This window comes from Lissotriton vulgaris, chromosome 1_1 (assembly GCF_964263255.1).
Source record: "Lissotriton vulgaris chromosome 1_1, aLisVul1.2, whole genome shotgun sequence".
Taxonomy (NCBI): domain Eukaryota; kingdom Metazoa; phylum Chordata; class Amphibia; order Caudata; family Salamandridae; genus Lissotriton; species Lissotriton vulgaris.
Window position 1 is genome coordinate 1,398,400,303 of NC_141685.1, and position 19,488 is coordinate 1,398,419,790.

Genomic DNA, 19,488 nt, shown 5'->3' on the forward strand with positions numbered 1-19,488 from the left:
AATTGAGACATGGGACCTACTAAATACCAACTCCCACGATGTCTGCTTTATTACTGAGACTTGGCTGAAGCCAAACCAGCACCCCAGCAATCGCCATCGCCCTACCAGAAGGATACAGTTTTCTCAGACTAGATAGGCAACCCAAAGCAAGAGGAGGGATCACCATTATCTATAATGGTCGGGCAAAAATCTACATACTAGAACAGCACCCCAATGAACAGATCGAAATCATGATCTTCAGATTAGATCTCTCACCCCAACATAACTGGACAGGGGCACTGGTCTATCGCCCCCCAGGACCTCTAGACGAATTCTCCCTCCAACTAATGGAGTTGATAGCCTCACACATGATCTCCTCTAGCAACTTTATACTGCTGGGAAACTTCAACGTCCACAGCGAATGCCTCGACAAAACAGAAACCTCGTCCTTCCTAGCAGACATAGCCACACTGAATCTTAACAAAACTAACAACGGCCCTACTCACATAACAGAACATACCTTAGACATTATCTTCTCTAACTCCCCCCTCCTCACATGTGAAGCTCCTAAGTCAGTTAACTGGTCCGACCATGCAATTATTGATTTCCAACTACAGGGCCCCAGAGAACCACAATGGCGTATCCCGTGTAAACAATATCTCTACAGACAATAGCATAAAGTCAATCCAGTTACCTTCGCTACCACATTCACTACCACTAGAGACTTACCACATAACAACATTACAGAAAGCCTAGCTCACCTCAACAAGTCTACCTTAGCTGCCATCAATCTGACCGCCCCACTAAAAGTGGGTCCTATCAAACCCAGACCAACTCAGGCAGCCTGGTTCTCCTCAGAACTCCACAAGGAAAAAAAACAAGTGCAATAGCCTCGAAAGGAAATGGCGCCACACCCACCTCATAACCAATAAAGAAAAATATAAAGCCGCTCGCACCCTCTATCATAAAAATACTAAGCTTGCCCGGAAAACCCATATAGCCCAACAACTCAGCCAAGCTGAAAACACCCCTAAATCCATGTATCAAATTCTGAAAACTTTCACCAACCCCAAAGCATGCAAATCAGAAGAAGGCCTTTCCCAATTGCTCTGTGATAAAATAAGTGGCTATTTCATACAGAAAATTGATAGCATATATAACAAAATCCTCTCTACCAGATCTCCCCTCCTGTAGACACTCTCACAGCACCCCCTCCCAGCCCTACTCCAAAAACGAAAACGATGCTGAACTTCCCACCCTTTAACGCAAGAAGAAACTGAAACAATAATGTGTAAAATAAAATCCGGATCTCCGCTTGATGTCCTACCTGCTAGGATCTCTCCATCTCTTGCCAAACTACTTTCAGACCCTATCTGCTCCATACTGAACCAATCTCTTGAGGAAGGACACCTACCTCCCTCATGGAAGGTGGCCCAGATCATCCCAATCCGGAAAAACACCCAAATGCCTATGGAAAATCTCATAAACCTCCGCCCCACCTCCCTCCTACCTTATCTGAGCAAAGTTCTGGGAAAACATGTCAACAAACATTTATCTGACCATATCGAAGTGGCTGGCTACTTGGACCCGGCTCAATCGGGTTTCCGACCCAAATATAGCACAGAATCGGCCCTGATGGCCGTCACCGATACCATCAAGCTTGCCTTTGATAAGAGCCAACCCACCCTCCTGGTGCTGTTAGACCTCTCCACCGCTTTCGATACGGTCGACCACCAGACTTTGCTCAAGAGAATAAGGGAGGCAGGAATAGGAGGAGTAGTCTTTAAATGTGTGACTAGCTTCCTCTCTAATCGATCTCAAATGATTAACCTTGGCCCATACTGGTCCAAATCACAAGAACTAACCAAGGAGGTACCCCAGGGATCATGCTTAAGCCCGCCTATGTTCAACATCTACATAGCCCCCTTGCCAGCTCTATTAAAGGACTACAGGTTTGTCCCAATTTCCTATGGGGACGACTCCCAACTCACCTTCTCCTTCAACAAAGCCTCTCAGACAGCTCAATCCACCTTTTCCTCCGGCATGCTGGCAATCTCACAATGGATAGAATACAACTTCCTCCAGCTGAATGCCGGAAAAACAGAGGTATTGCTCTTTGGAGACGCCCCACTTCTGTGGACACCTCACTGGTGGACTCAGGAACTGGGTAACGCCCCAACCCCTGCTTCCACAGCTAAGAACCTGGGAGTGTACCTCGAACAGGCCCTCACCATGAAAAAGCATGTAACACACACTGTGGGCTCATGATTTCATGTATAGGGCCTACTGAGGAGAGTCTTCCCCTTTCTTCCCGACACTGTGAGAAAGACCTTGATTCAGACCCTAGTACTGAGTAAGCTAGACTATTGTAATCAGGGCCGGACTGGGAAGCAAAACCGGCCCTGGCAAAGTCCTTGGCCGCCCCCCCACCCCCACCCCCCCCCCTCCCCACTCAGGGGGGTTGGAGGTGCCTGCGAGCACTTTACTAGGGCCGGTTTTCTGCCAATTTTGTTTTATGCTGCAAAAACGGCCCTGTAACAAAATCGACCCCCAGGGGCTCAAAACCGGCCCCCACCCTTGCGGCGCACCGGGAGATTGCCCGGTGCCCGCTATGGCCAGTCCGGGCCTGATTGTAATGCCTTATTGATTGCAACCAACGAGGCCTCATTTAACCGTCTACAGATGATACAAAATACTGCTGCACGTTTAGTCTTAAATGCCCCCCCCCCCCACAGATCAGCTTCACTCCCCCTCCTCCACCAGCTACATTGGTTTCCCATATCGGAGCGTGTGAAATTCAAGATCTGCTGCCTAACACACAAAGCAATTTGGGGAAATGCACCCTCCTACCTGGCGGAGAGGCTCCACCACTACACCCCACACTGAGCTATGCGATCAAGCTCTAAATCCCTACTTAAGATCCCCAGAATAAAAAAGACGCGAACAGGAGGCAAGACCTTTTCATACCAAGCGCTACTAATATGGAACCAACTCCCTATTGCCTTAATACAATGCCCGGACCATCGAAAATTTAGGAAAGCCCTGAAAACAGCTCTGTTCTAGGCCAGCCCACTGCTGTTACCTCTGTTGCATGACCCGAGAGCTGAGATACCCTTCTGAGGGTGTTTCAAGCGCTATATAAGACTGTAAACTAAACCAAACTAAACTAAAGGGTCATCTTCCCCTTTGCGGTTCAGCTACCATCCCAACTCAGCATTCGGTAACTTCTCAATGGTTTACAACTGCAATTGCTGTCACTAACCATTGAGACACTAATTGATACATTATTCTTTTCCCCCTCTTATTTGTAATTGTGAATGGATTTCAAAATCCCTCTAAAGGAGTCGAAAAGAATTGTCTGACTCATAAAAGTGCTTTTGTACATTGAGAAAAGGCATTTTGTAGTGGTAACACCTGTGATTTTGCATTTTACAGAGTTAGTGGTTGCGAAATCGCTTTGTACATCTATCCATACATCCGCCAGTCTGCCTTTATCTGTTTATGGAGACATCTTCTCAGAGGCATGGCCCTGTGATTGGATTTCTAATACATACCTGCCTGCCAGCCTCGCTGTTGTGCAGGTTCATCAATGCCAGGCTATCAGTTTCTTTTCCAGTTGAGTTTGTAGTAGGACTGTCGGCAAATCTTCTGCTGAACAACATTCCATACTGAATATCATCTGAACAGCCACCCCAATGCCAGCCCTCACTGGCAGAGCCACTGTTCTGTAGGCTTGCATCACACGAGCACTCAGTCATGTTCCCGGCACTGCAGGTCCTTGTCACTGAGTGGACGAGCCCTGCCGCTGTCACTGCATAAATGAATGCTGTTTCCTTAGTCCCTGCAAAGAAAGCAATATGAGGTGTGAGCTCTTGGAATACATATTTGTGCTTGAAAATATAAAAAATTATTCTGGGAACTCATAAATTGTGAAGGGGGGCTGGAAAGAGGCTGCAACAATATGAGACGGCTGTCGTTTTCCAGTACATCTGTATTACCTTTGGAAACTGTCAAGAATTACTACCAGATAATCTCAATATCCAATGAGAATATGTGTTTTCCAATTTGAAAAATCATATGAGCTATAGCCAAATCAGTATTATTGGCATTTTGGACCTGAGTCATTATTCTGGCTAACATTAGTGTCTTCACTTGTTTCTACTGAACATAAGATTGGCAAGAACTACAATACATTCCCCCCACAGCATACCAATATGAACTCCCCAACCAGCCATACACCTCCTTCGTCGACAAACAGCAGCTAAGCAACAGGAATCACTTCTTGAATAAAGAAAACACTACTCTGATGAATACCATTCACACAGGAGCCCCCTCAAACCCATGCCACCACTTCATATCCAACCTTGGAAGAGCAATCATCTCCCTGTGCTCACCAGTATCATCAACACCTCCATAGCCACTGCCACCTTCCCGTTTTGCTGGAAAATTTCACAAGTTAATGCCCTATTGAGGAAACAAACAGCGGACACCAACACCCGCAGCAGCTACAAGCCCATCTCTATCCTGCCTTTTCCAACTAAAGTCATGGAGAAAGCCTTCAACACCCAACTCGCAGACCACCTAGAGCTCCATGAAATCACAGACAGCTCTCAATCAGGCTTTCACACAGAGAAAGACCATATCAGAAGCATCCTCGACCAATGAGAAACAGCCTCACTCATCCTACTCGTCTTAACTGCAGCTTTCAATAGTTTCCCACAAGTCACTCATCAGAAATCTTCAGCACTTGGGTATCTGCAAACTGGTCCTCAAGTGGATATCCTTCCTCACAGACAGAACTCAATGAGTTAGACTTCCCCCCTGCACCTCAGAACCCAAGAAACTCATCCCTGGAGTGCCTGAAGGATCGTCGCTCATCCCAACATTCTACGTCTACATGACGCCTCTCGCGCACATCGTCAAGGCCCAGAGCTTCAACATTGTATCCTACTGGTACAACACACAGCTCATCCTCTCCCTCATCAACCCAACCAGCACAGCCAAAGCAAACTTTGCCAACTGCATGAGCAACGTCGCCCCTTGGAAACCAAACTCAACCCAGGGCAACAACCACTCTCCCTGGGGCGCCTCTTGGTGGCCCTCCGAACTTGGCCCCCCACTTACTCCTGTGGTCTATGCCAAGAACCTCAGGATCATCCTGGACACCAACCTCTCCATGAGAAGACAGATCAGTGTTGTCTCCTCATCATGCTGCCACATCCTGAGAATGCTACTCAAGATTTTCAAGTGAATCCCACTGAACACCAGACGAACAGTAGCCCAGGCTCTTATTAAAAGTAGACTTGATTAAGGAAATGCCCTCTACATCTAAATACCAGTCCGTGTCCTACACCAACTCCAAATTACCCAGAACGCCGCCACCAGACTCCTCCTGAAAATCCAGTGAAATAACCTCATTACCCTGCACCCTCAACAATCTCTACTAGCTCCCAGTCCAGGAAATATGTAAGTTCAAGCTACTCTCCCACACCTACAAAGCTCTCCACAACATCAGTCTAGATTACCTCAACCACTGCCTCAACTTCTACCAACCCACCAGACACCTTCAATCTGTGCCCCAGGCAAGAACTCACCTCCTTCGCATCAAGAAGACCAGAAGCAGAGGACCATCCTTCTCGTACCTTGCAGCCAAGACCTAGAACGACCTCCTGAAACACTTTAGAACCTCGCCCTCCCTCATGGACTTCAGAAAAAACTCTAGACATGGCTCTTACTGACATGGCAGGACTCCCCTCTCAGGCTTGCCCTACTTAGCACTTTGATTCCCTCACAGGTGAATAGCCATGCTCTGCAAATTCGCATAACATAATACACCGCTGTTCTTATACTTTACTAATCGTGCGTGAGATACACATGCCCGCTCTGTCACTTCCAGGCCTTTAAGTGGGATGAAAAAAGTGGGGTCTCTAAAGGGGTGTGGCCTGTGTATTTAGAGGTGTTACTTAACCATGTAAAGTAAATTTCTGTGATTTCCATAGTGTGCCACTCGTTGGTATTTTGGTGTCACTCTGACCTTTCTGTTATTACATCCAATTATAATAACACAGCAACTGACATACACCTAAAACCAGCCTGGACTATTGGCTTTGTCAATGGTTGTCTGTGTGCACTCTGGAGAGAAGTCAACGATGGGAGATCAAGTATTCTTAACACCTTTGTGACCCACTGACAGGCCCTGTGAGAAATCCACACTGCCTGCATCTTCAGCTCTATACCTCTTAATCGATGCAGTTATAAACACCTGAATGCAACCCATTTCAATGAACGAGTAATATGCTGAACGAACAAAAACTAGTGATAGCGGTGGGTGACCCAATATACCCTTGCGGGCTTGGGCAGTCAAAGTATTCTAAGGAAGGTTGCCAGCAAGGGATTTATTTGGCGCTTAGAATTTAACAGTGTAGTGCAGTCTATGATGATTAGACTTAGCAGCTGAATGAAGCAGCAACTGTTCAATTTATTATGAACCTGTTATCTCAGATCTATGGTAACTACCACACTAGCCCCATAGAACTACAATAGTTAGAACAGATTCCGTGAAAAACTTGTGATTTCAAACAGTGAATGAGATATTGTAGCAGAGTGAGCGTTAAAGACACCAAAGCAATGCTTTGGTGTCTTTAACGCTCACTCTGCTACACTACTTGAACACGTGGGGTCATTTACATCGAAATAGACATCCGCGTCTAATTCCGTTTTTGTCTCTGTCACAAGATTAACCACTATTTAGTAAAGATAGACCTCAGATGCCCAAATACACGCCCTGTATTAAATCGACCTCAGTTACTTATACAATCTGAGAATATACTCAAAACATGATCTCTCAGCTGTGAGCAGCGTTAACACCTAGCTAAATACACCCATATGGACTATAATATGAGTTTAAATTTTAAATTCTGTATAAAGTCATATATTCTTTAAATCACATTAGATAGCAATTAGATGTCTGATGTTACACTCCCTACAGCTATCCCGGATCCTGAGACTCATGCCACAGTTTCCATCAACAAAAAGAATCTTGTGCTGACCAGGACTTTTGGATACAATCTAAGGGCAGACTTGAAGCTTCCCTAAGGTAAATGGGTCTCCTCACTAACATGGATACCTGTAACAACACACGTGGTTATTTGTGAGCTCATTCATGGCTCTCTTTTCATCCTTTACAGGCAATGAACTTTTAAATTTTATGCGAGTTCACCAATAGCTTGGTCTCATACACTGTATAAGTAAGTGTTTTTGCTCCCTATTTTCTAAGCATATCTAATCAGTTTACTGTCTGGTCACCACACTGACCACTTAGTTAGACTTGAGCTCCATGAATAATGTACAATCCATTGAAATGTCATAATGTGAATAATGTAAATATATGTCTAAGCTATTTTCACATGTTCGCAACACGTTTTAGGCTTAATTGTTAATTTTATTAAATATGTTTTTCATAGGGGTCATCCTTATTACATTACCTCCCTGTCCTGATGATGGTCTCTGGATTACACCACTGAGACCGAAACGTTGACAATTCAATCCAAGTCTCTTCTCCAACTTTTGGCTTTCTATTCATCATCTCTTAAAGAAGTCAATTTTATTTAATTTCTCTTAGACTGGATTGTTTTCTTCTGTATTTATGGATTGTTTCATCAGCTCCATTTACATAAGAAATATATGCATTTGTTAATAACTGTACACCCTTCATTTTCTTTGATGATTTATTTCTGGATGAATATAAATAATAATAATTTTTTCTAAAAACAAACTTTCTTCGTGTTGCTTTACCTTCATTTTTGTGTTCAATATCTCATTCACTGTTTGAAATCACAAGTTTTTCACAGAATCTGTTCTAACTATTGTAGTTCTATGGGGCTAGTGTGGTAGTTACCATAGATCTGAGATAACAGGTTCATAATAAATTGAACAGTTGCTGCTTCATTCAGCTGCTAAGTCTAATCAACATAGACTGCACTACACTGTTAAATTCTAAGCGCCAAATAAATCCCTTGCTCGCAACCTTCCTTTGAACGAACAAAAAAACACAAAAATAAAATATCTTGGCAACAGTTAACACTCTATTGGAGTGCAAGACTCAGTAAAACGTGAAATTTAAATGGGAACTAAATCGCTGACGTGGATTGCCTGAATATTTATTACAGTAATTGTTCATAAATCATCTGTGTTTTCCCAGTAAAGGACATGAACATAGACCTGCTTCAATTAAATGCTACTGGGTCTGGGACCCAGAGGGATCCTGCCCATTTAAAGTCTTTGTCACTTCACTCTGTTTTGTAGTTCCTTACATACACCATTTTGAAATACAAGTTCCATGAATGAGCCTTTGTCATGTTCTGTTTCATTCATTGGTACTGTGAATACTTTCTGTGATGTTTCTCAGAACCCTTCAGTAGGAGATCTTTCTTAGGGCCATATACTACATTACAATTGATCCTTTCACAATTTGTTTGCTCTTTTTGAGCACTCAAACAGACCCCCTCGACTCACTTATGACTCACTTGGGTTAATAGGTTTCGCTGCTGTATTTTTTGCACGTTTCAAATCCAGGGCAGGAGTGGTAACGGAACACTAAGTACTAAATATAGTGCTATAAAAATATTCTTCCAAAAATATTGACAATCAACTTATCGACACAGAAAGTATACATATGTAAATATAGATTTTATACACTTAACTCTACATTTAGGTACATTGATTCAAGGTACATAGAGGTAGAATTATGAATAGAGAAGAGCACTGTCGATGTTAGGACAACGTTTTCTGGGTCTTGGGCCCCTATTATTAGAATGTCCTCTCCCTGGAACTATGTTGTGTCTTTGGGTATTTTCATAGGACCATGAGACTTTTTCGTTTTGATTTGCTTTTTTAGTTCAATCTTCCTTCCACAATCTACCTTGCCATGTTTCCTAGTGCCAAGACACTTTGAGCTGAATATTGCAAAATAGAAATCAATAAGTAAATAAATAAACCAATTCAATTTGACTTGGTTTTATAGTATAATTTTGAATATAATTGTTGAGCCATCTCTGGTTTGAACATCTGTGCGCTTACATAGCATGATGGTTGCACATACCAGTTTCGTCAACAGCTTTGGCACCATTTTAAAGAGAGAGGTGGTGATTCACTAAACTGTTTAAGAATATATAAAACAGTCCGACAGGAGTACTCTTTTCCATTCTCCTACATGGCTTTCTGCAGATTGTACTACTGAATATCAATGCTAAGAATAGCGAGATACAAAACTATTCTGGACAAGATATGGAACACCAAAATATCTAGAGGTAAGTGCACATACAGGAAGATATACTATTTCTAACTCCACTACCTTGAAGATATATATCATTAAAGTAACTAGATTTGGTGTTAGGTATCCAAAACAAAGAGTTGCCCCCATAAGAACGGCCACAAAGAAGGTTATCCCTTTTGAAGCTGAGGATCACAACGCAGGCGCCTTCAAATGTCCACCAAAAATTAGCACCTCTCCGCGTATCAAACAGATGTTCTTGATCACGAGCCTGAAGACTAAGAACACGACAGCAGCTGTGAACAGCACCTGTTTGCTTTTATTTACAATCCCACCCCAGTGGGCGTGTCACATGCCTTATTCAGGCGCTATGTATTCTGGTCTTTGTAGTGCTCTACATACTTCTCAATCCATGTTGGTGCTGTTGTCTGTCCCAATATTGTCCATCATAAGACCCAAGTGGGGTGATGCAACACAGAATGTCGAATGCACTGTCTTTTACGCTCCTATAGCCTGAGCCCTGCAATTCTGAATCGGCACCCGGCAATCCGAGCTAATTTTTGGTGGACATTTGAAGGCGCCTGCGTTGTCATCCTCAGCTTCAAATGGGATAACCTTCTTTGTGGCTGTTATCATAGGGGCAACTCTTTGTTTTGGTGTTAGGTATATATACGTATTTACCTTTCAATATTTTGGATTCAATATTTGGTCCTTGACTTTTGTATACCTCGATATTCTAGCTTTGAAATTCAGGGACCATACACTTTGTAAAAAAAAACTAAAACATCCCCATAACATGTACAGTCATTGGCAAAGCCAATAGGTCTGGAGTTCTTTGCCAGCCTTTTAGCAATTCTTGCCATGTTTTGTTATGTCTTCGCACAACTTCCTTATTCTGAAAGCTGCTTGGTGTTGTTCATGCCTAAAAAATTGATTAAAGGCAAAAATGTTTTTTTTTTAATTCAGAAAAAAGCACACATTAGCATAGTACTCCCTGGCACTGAAGGGAACGTACTGTGGTTGTGCTCATTGTGAAAGAAAAGTATACTGTAACTCATAGTGAAGTCAGTTAATGGCTGAAATGGACAGATGCGTTTCATCTTTGCATGCTTGAGTGGGTTGAAGAAAAATGTGAATGACACTAACACACACAAATGGATAAAGTGTGGCTGAAAACACCAATTAGCAGCCAATTATTTTAGTAAAATAAAAAATTCTTGGCTAACACAAACATATAAAAGTAAACCGTTCTACCACTGGTTGTTAGCCTCTTGAATTTGAGAAAGAAAAAAAGAACAAAGGAAATAAAGAACAAAGGGAAGACATAAAGAAAGAAAGAACAGAAAGAAACAAGTACAGAAGAGAAGTGGGGAAGAAAGAAAAAAGAAAGAAAAGACAAGGAAAAAACAAAGAAAAACAAGCAGGAAAGAAAGCAAAATAGAATCAAAGACGGAAGGATAAAAGACAGAAAGAAAGAAGGAAAAAAGGAAAATAGGAAAGAAAGAAAGAAATCAAAAAGAAAGGAAGAAAAAAAGAATGAAAAAAGGAAAGAAAGACGAAAATAAAGAAAGAATAAGAAAGAAAGAAAATGAAAAGAACAAGGGATTGATGGTGAGGAAGAATGCAAGAGAGAAAGAAAGCAAGAAACAAAGAAAGATTGAACATGGAAAGAAAACATGAAGGAAAGAAGGAAATAAATTTAAATAGGTGTTACAAGTGCTGCAAATTAAACATATAAAGGCGGATTTTATTCCTGGGCAAAGTTTATTAAAGAACCATTGAGGCAATTGAGTCTAGTATAAACGTGTTCTGAAAAAATGTCCATTCACATGTATAATATTTAAACTATTGTTTGTGATCTGCATGCACAGTAAAAAGAGGCTAACTTAATACAGAACAGTTTCAAATGGATGCAGCTAGATAAACAAAGTGGTACAAAAGGTGGTGGTGATGGACGGAGCATCTGAACCAATCAAACACTCACACCCAGTCAACAGATCTGGGTTTAATCCATCACCATTCTTTAGCCCACTCTGCCACCCCAGTTCAGACATGGCCATATGCAAATCAGTCTGACCCTGTGCCTCATGGGAACAGTCCAGCCCGAACTGCCAAGCCATGTCTTCCCTGGACCGGAAACAAGCTTCCGAGGACTGGATAAACAAAGACACTCCAAAAGGAATTTTCAACAGCATTGGCCGGAGACAGGGAATGATAACGTGTGGTATGTGGCCTCTTTTTGATTTTCATATCTTCAGCGGCACCAATCTCTAGCCATATTTTCATTGAATTAATCTAGGCATTTGACCTAGAGTGCTTTTGGGGTACCCTCCTGGTAAATCTAACTGTTTTCAAAATTATTAACGTTCCCCTTTTTTAGAATGATTATTCGTTTGTTGATTTATAATGGCCAATATCAGTATTTTTGCTTTTAAGGTTTTACTTTGAGAAGGATTTTGGCTTTGTGAATTTGCATGTTCTTGCTTTGAGTTCTTGGATTTTTCCATCTCTACCAGAATATGAGGATCTATAGCCATGCTTCGCCCTGAATCATTTTTCATTGTTCATTTGCAAGCGGTGAGAAGGAGAACTACGGTTTTATAGAGTCCAAGTGTTGCTTTCACCTACACTGGTAAATGGGTTAGAAATATTTGTAAGACTTTAGTTTACAGACCTACCAAGGTACGAATCCCAATGCCTTGACTTGTTGAGTTTGATTAAGGAACAGCCCTCAAGTCTTTTAAGCTCTAATTTTTTTCTCATCACTTCACTTCTGAGACTTCTCTTCTTTTTTGGAATATACATATCCGAAGCTCACCTTGTCTCTATGCAACATGAATGACTTCTTGTATCCCAAGAAAGCCACCAGAGTAAATCTTCCCTATACCCCATATGTGTCAGCCTTATCAGGTTCATTCCTCGTCTGGGACAGTTCCTCGTGAAAGAAAGTCGCAAGTCGCTTCCCCTTTGAGGTGGTGAATGTAGATTGGCTCGGTGTCATGTAAGTGGGTGAGTAAGAGGTGTTCCCAACGATGACCTCACTGTGGGCAATTCAACCAGGGAGGGGTGTCCTTTTGGGGCAGTTGTGACAAGTGCTCGGCACTGTCCTGTCCGGTTGGTTGCTTGTTGTCCCCATGACAGTAATAAGACAACAACTTGCTGCTCAAGATGGGAGCACAATGCCCTGTGGAGATTTGAGAAAGAGCCAAGGAAAGTGTGAAAGATGCCTTGTGTAACTCAGTGGTAATCTACAGCTACGAATGGTAAATTGCGATCTGTGCAGTCCATGACAATTTAGAAGTCTTTGTGATGACTGGTGCACTTGAATTGCAAAGGCCCACAGCGTGAAGCAGTGAAGATCAAGTGGGTGAAGATTTAGACGAATGAACCATGTACAGGGGTAATGACATTACGATTTGACTATTGCACTGTAGTAATAACTGCCTGAATCTATGTTTATAACTAATGTTGCTGTGAATAACTTGTTTTATTTGGCCACATTTATTTTCACTGGAATGACATAAAATACATGTGTGCAAAATGTACTCACAGTGTACTTCAAAGTCAAAATTCGGACCAGATATGCAAACTATGTTGGCCGAAACTATACAAATGCATTGAGTTCTGCCCCAGCATGAAGTTAGGCCACTCCGAAGTTGAGATTGACATTTGAAGCATAATGCAAATTCAGCGGATGAACCAAGCTATTCGATAAGTAATGAACCCACCCTCCCTCAAGTGCTTTGAGACCCTCTGGGTGAGTAGTGCGCTATACAAATTCCTGAACTTGAACTTGAATGGCTGGTCATTTTGTACAGGACAAGGACAGTAGCAATTATGTGCAAGACATACGTGTTCAAAGCACCCTGGGGTTATATGTCAGAATATTGTTAACAAGACTATCTTCATACATAAATATGTGGCCTAAATATCATTTACAAAGATTTCACTCCATTCGGTGTCGATTTTCTATTAATGTATTAGAATGAGGCGTTATTTCTGCAATTGAAATTTAGGATACACAGGGGCATATTCTCAAGCCGCTATTGCCACCACAAAATCACTTTTTGTGAGGTTGTGGTGGCAATAGGGTCAGCGCCCTATTACCAAGGCAGCGTTTAACCATATAACGTGGCTAAAAGCCATAATAAGTGGCTTATCGCTGTCTTGGTAATAGGGCCCCTTTCACACTAAAATTAGTGTGGAAGGGGCGTGCAGTGGGTGTTGCAGTGGGTGTTCCACAGCAACACCCATTCACTTTGCCGCTGCCACCTATTTTCAAGAGAGACGATGATAGGTGGCAGTGCCGAACTTAAGAGACCAGGAAAATCCACGTCTTAAGGTGGCGAAACGAGGAGAAATACTTCATTTCCACTCGTTTTTGCTATTTCCATGTGGGCTGCCTTGTGCAGCACACATAGAAAAACCAAAATGCCAAGGTTTGTTTATGAACAGGAAGGTGTTCCTTCCTGTACATAAACAAACCTTTTTTGTAAATGCCATTTTGTAACTTACATGTGTGCTGCATGTAGCAGCACACATGTAAGTTACAAAATGGCATCCTAGGTTTGTTTATGTACTGGAAGGGACACCTTCCTGTTCATAAACAAACCTCCCTGCTCGCAGACACCCTTGCATTCTGGAGCAAGGGTACCTGCATTGGCGTTAAGTCGTGAGATTTAGCGCCATTGCAGGGGGAAATGCCGGGCTGCACCATATCCTTGGTAATACTGTGCAGCCTGGCTCTTCCGAAGTGGCAATGAGAGGTGGTAAGCCAAGGAGGCTAACGCCTCTCACCGCCACTTCCTAGATAATATGCCCCAAATTTTTGTCAGATGATATTAAGGAAACTGTATTTTTTCAGAGGATATTGAGGCCACGATAGCCTGAAGTGCCTGAGTCTACACAAGCATGTTTAGAAAATAGCATGCAGACTAGTTGATTTAAAGGGAGGATAGCGGGCTTCCGGAAAAGAAACTATAGTAACACTCTGGGCAAGATGTACAAAGGTATTTTGTGGGCGTAAATGGGTTTTAGACCCATTTGAGACCACAAAAAACCTGTGGCCCATGCACTAATCCTATTTTGCGAAATGCAAATCAATTAGCAACTCGCAAAATAGGATTAGCGACTCGCTATTAGGAAGGGGCGTTCCAAGGGCGTCCCTTCCTAATAGCGACTCCTTAAGCTATGTAAGAATGTTTTGCGACCGCAATTGCGGTCGCAAAACAATTGCAGTTTACCACCCTTCTCAGAAGATTGGCAAAGCACTCGCAAATGGGATGGGGTCTCCAAGTGGTCCCCTTCCCCTTTGTGAATGGGTGCGCAAATAGTTTTTTAAGGGCAGGCAGTGGTCCCAGGGACCACTGCCTGCCCTTAAAAAATTAAACTGAAAAGCTTCATTTTTATTTTTTAAATGCATCCCATTTTCCTTTAAGGGAAACGGGTTGCATTTTTTTTTAAAACCTGCTTTATTTAAAAGCAGTCCTAGACGTGGAGGTCTGCTGACCCCAGCAGGTCACCATCCCTGGGAGGGCCAGCCACTCCCAATAGGGTCGCAAATTGCGACAGCCTCTTTAATACGCTTGAGTTACGCAATTTGCGACCCCATTGGGAATCACAAACAGTGTCTCAGACACTGTTGTGCATCCCAATTAGCGAGTCTCAAATTGCGAGTTGCACATGCGACGCAATTTGCGACTCGCTAATTGGCGGGTCGTACATCTGGCCCTCTGTGCCTATTGCTGAGAAAGAGCTACTCTGTGTATTGGTTTGGCAGGAAGAATGGTATACATTTGCGTTTTATGTTATACATAGAGCTCCTATAAACTTGGTGAACAACCACACCTCAGGAATAGTAAATGTTTCCGCATTGCACTAGTGCGTCAATACTTATTGCTGCTTAAACAAAAAAGAAAGTTGTAACAAGTCAAAGATGTATGGCTTTTCTTCAGATAGCCCTCTGCACTCTTTAGTGGTGGACAGCATTTCAGCAAGTTCAATGCGGAGGAGTAGAGTATTTCAGGAGGAACTAGTACCACTATATATAGGTAAGGAGCTGACAGCATTTCATCGGGAGCTCACATACACTGGTGAAAGATGGACGGTGTCTCAGCAGGGACACTCTCTCATTGGAAATTAATTGAAAGCATGTTATCAGGAAATGCTACACACTTGGGAAGTAGGAGAGAATGTATTCGGGGATTCTCTCACTCTGAAAGGAATAACAGCATTTCAGCCAGCACTCCTACCCACGCCAGTGACTGGAGTACACAGTTACAGAAGGTGCTCTGCATTACTAGGGACGAGGGATTCCTTTTCAGCAGAGGTTCTAATGCAGCCTTGCAGGGTGGACAGAGAACGGATATGTGCTTCTACAATAGTAAAGGTAGGTCAGCATTTCAGCAGGTACTCCCACCCCCTAAGAATGGGGGATCGTGTTGGCATGTCCGTTCATACACTGGTAAAAAGTTGGACAGCATTTCATCACGGACTCCCACATGCTCATATGGGTCGACAGGTGGCCAGAGTCGGCCCATACATTAGAATAATGAGGGACAGCATGTCAACAATGTTCGAGCGGGGTGGGGGTCACTTGCTGAAAGGAGTGTCACCTGTGTAAATTCAGGCAGGCCAACATGGTCTGTTGGTGACAGGCAGGGCCCTTGTGTCCTCTTACCCCATGCTCAGTGGCGTAAGGCAAAATTGTGCCCCACCCTGCAGAATGCGCTGAGGGGGCTTGAATCTCCAATATCTCATGTATTCGTTGGCCTTGGGATGGATGGGGCCCTCTGAACGGGTAGGCGCCGCTGAAGGTCCTCCCTCCCACCCCACGCACCGCAGGGGTCTCCGGGCGGGCCGTTACGCCACACCCTATGCTTTTATGTCCATATCGTGCCATGGTCCCTCTTTGAGTGAGTGGTTGCAGCAGTATGTGCACGCCCGGTGCAGACCTGTGCACGTGCACACTACGGCTGGGGCGCTCCCAGGATACCGCCAGCTCCTAGGGTTACTGCACAGAGTGCGACTCTGGGAAAGCCGTCCCTCCAAGCGGGTGCTTTTTATGTGTCCTGCGGCCTTTGAAGCGGCCTGGAGCGCGGCGCGGCGGCGTTAAGGCCCGGCTAATCGCCGACACGGCCCGGCACCGCGGGCGCACCGGGGATTAGTGATGAAAGAGACCACAAGGCATGTTTGCTTTGAAAAATTAGCCACTTGAGCAGGGCTGAACGTTTCCTAGATGTTGCGGTTACATGAAAGCACAGCGAGGCATTCTCTGCCGGCTGCATAATGCACCGGCAGCTGCTCGGAGAATTACTGCGTAATGCTGCACCGAGCCGGTGACCCTGGGGTCAAAGGTGTGCTGTGCACGGGGCTTCTGCGGAGTCCGGCAGCGCGTGGGTTAAAGGAAGGTACCGGCAGCCTGTGGGTTAAAGGAAGGTACCGGCAGCCTGTGTGTTAATGGTGTTCATGGCACCTGCAGAGTCCGGCAACACAGGGGTTAAGAAGTGCAGCGGCCTCCTAGGCAGTCCGGGTGGAATCCAGTGACCTGGGAGTTAACGTTGCGCACACGGCCCTGCAGAGTCCGCGGCCTGTGGGCTCAAGGTATGCACAGGCAGCACAGCACCGACATCCTATAGACTCCGGCAGCCTAAGGATGAGAGGGGGACACGTCCCTGCAGAGTCTGGTAACCTACAGGTGGGCACCTGTGAAATCCGGCTACCGAGGGTTAATGGCAGGTTGACGTCGTGCACCGGGACCTGCAGATTCCGGCTATCCTGGACTGACTATGCACGGGCAGGGCCCGGCAAACCGTGGGTTAAAGTTTTGTTTGCACAGTGCCCCGCAGAGTCATGCAACCCGTGTGGTAAAAGTGTGCATCGCCCCGGTGCATTTCGGCAACCCTAGGCGTAATCGTGTGCACCGGGCCCTGTAGAGCCCGACAGCCCAGTGGATAAAGGTGTCACCTCAACCTATGCCGACTATGGAGACTCTAAAACTAGTGATGGATACACCCCAGGCTCTAGCCAGGTTTGTCCCAGACACGCCCCTTTCAGGCACATCACTAATGGGTCAGGCCTCCAGACCATCTCTCGCCATGTTCATATTGTGACTGTGTCTTCTGCCCAGACAGCTCTCTGGGAGTCCTCTGGAACAGTCTCCTGCTGAAAGTAGTAGCCTGATACAAAACAACCCCCCCCCCTCATTCTGTTGAGCCACACCCGGGTCTCTCATATCTCACAAATATTCATTGGCCTTGGGCTGAATTGAGCCCCCTGAAGTGTTGCCCCCAGGGCTCGAGTCGGGGTACCACGCGGGTGGACGGCGAGCCCCCACTTGTTTTACCGGGAGCTCGATAACTGGAGCAAATGGAGCCACACATTCACTCTTTGGCCTCTCTGGGGCAAGATTGGAGCTCATTCAGAACGCTGCTCACGCGCTGGCTCCTCAGATGCAATCGCATCTATGGGGTGAGCGTGGGGAGGCAATGAGTCTGATGGTGCAAGCCACCTTTGGTGACGTCACTTCCTGTCGTGACGCCAGCGTCCCCCCACTTATTTTTTTAGGACTTGTGCCATGGTTGCCCCTGACTGAAAGGCACAATGAGTCCAGGCTCTGGAAGGGAAAGAGGTAGGCTGTTTTAGGCCTGTGGGATAGTGAGATATCTAGGAGCCGTGACTTGGGTCGCCTTGGAGGCTAGAATTGGGATTGGGTTAACGCTGGTGATTCAAGGTTGCAGGGCCAACCCTGCTCGGTGACCTCAGAGGCAGGGCTGCACCTGGCCTTAGGAGACCCAAGGAGAAAACCAGGGGGTTGAAGACCAGGGGAGGATGGATTGAGGTTCCATCAGTTATCTAGCCCTGAGAAAACACACACAGTTTTTTTTTCTAGACATGTATATCCTTTTCACCCTCCTACTCAATCCTCTTGGAGACAGTTGGACCAATTTGCTACACTCAGTTGGTTCAATAAGGTGCCGATGGGCATTCATTCTCCAGGGCTGGTTTAGCTCCCAGTCCACTGCTCATAGGCTTAGTGAGGGTGTCATGGAAAGTTGAAGAGGGCACTTGAGGGGGAATCTATGATGCTGATGGCGAAGGAGTATGTGTGTGGTATTTCTACAGCTTGAACCTAGCCAAAAAGCAGTAGAGCCCAGGCAGGGTCAAAGGCAAAGATAAAGTCAGCTTATGATTGGCAGGGCAACTGGTTTCTACGCGTGAACGTGGACTGCTGTTGCGTCATGATGTAGTGTTCTTTAAAGAGGCGTTTCCTCCCCTCCTGAATTGGAGCAGGGGTGGTGCAGACCTCATGGATACAGGGATGCTGGGGCAGATCCGGTGACACAGCCACTCCTGAATTGGAGCAGGGGTGGTGCAGACCTCATGGATACAGGGATGGCCACTCCTGAATTGGAGCAGGGGTGGTGCAGACCTCATGGATACAGGGATGCTGCGGCAGATCCGGTGAACACAGACGGAGAAAGCCTCTTACACGTTCTCCCCTTTTTTGCACTTATTTGCCTCCAGTCTGAGGGTGTCTTAGCTGTCGGTGTGCCAAGAGACACCACAGACAGTGAGCATGTCAGCCACATGGGTAGAGATGCAAGTCCTAGTGACTTTGTAGAGGATGCAGCTGGTTTTGAAGATGGCGTGGGCAAGAGATGGGAGCCAGTGGCGTTCCACCAGTATCTGAATGATGTGGTCACAGGACCACATGAAGTCATGTCACATAAGAGACAAAGGGCCATATGTATCAAGGTACCAATTTGCGATTCTGTAATATCGATTTTTAAGAAATCGCTATTTCAGAATCGGAAATTGGTATGTATCAAGAAAATCGCAATTTTTTAGGGATTTCTTGATATTCCTTAATTGCGAATTCAAAAATTGCGAATTCGCAATTAAGGAATACTTTTCCATTCATTTCTATGGGCCAGGAGGCCCATAGGAATGAATAGGAAGTTATTCTCAATTTGCGATTCGCAATTTGCTAATCGCAAATTGAGAATAATTTCAAGGGTGCAGGGGTGTCCAAAGGACACCCTGTTGCACCCCTGAAATATGCATGGGTGCACATGTGGCGCACATACATGCTCTAAGGGCATGTATGTGCATCACATGGCACTTTGAAAAATGCAAAAATGTGCATTTTTCAAGGAATTCACAACTTACCACCAACTAGAAGTTGGTGGTAATTTGCAATTTCTTAAAGGAATTTTGCTAATTTTTTTGGCTACATA

General features: G+C 44.7%; 1 protein-coding gene across 1 annotated transcript in view; it reads right to left on the reverse strand.

The window, feature by feature from the left end:
• Window positions 1–19,488, reverse strand: part of WNT16 (Wnt family member 16) — a 53,612-nt gene that overhangs the window by 21,341 nt on the left and 12,783 nt on the right. The window contains exon 3 of the mRNA XM_086929647.1: window positions 3,534–3,820. Coding sequence (XP_086785773.1) covers window positions 3,534–3,820 — 287 coding nt within the window. The remainder of the gene's footprint in view (window positions 1–3,533; window positions 3,821–19,488) is intronic.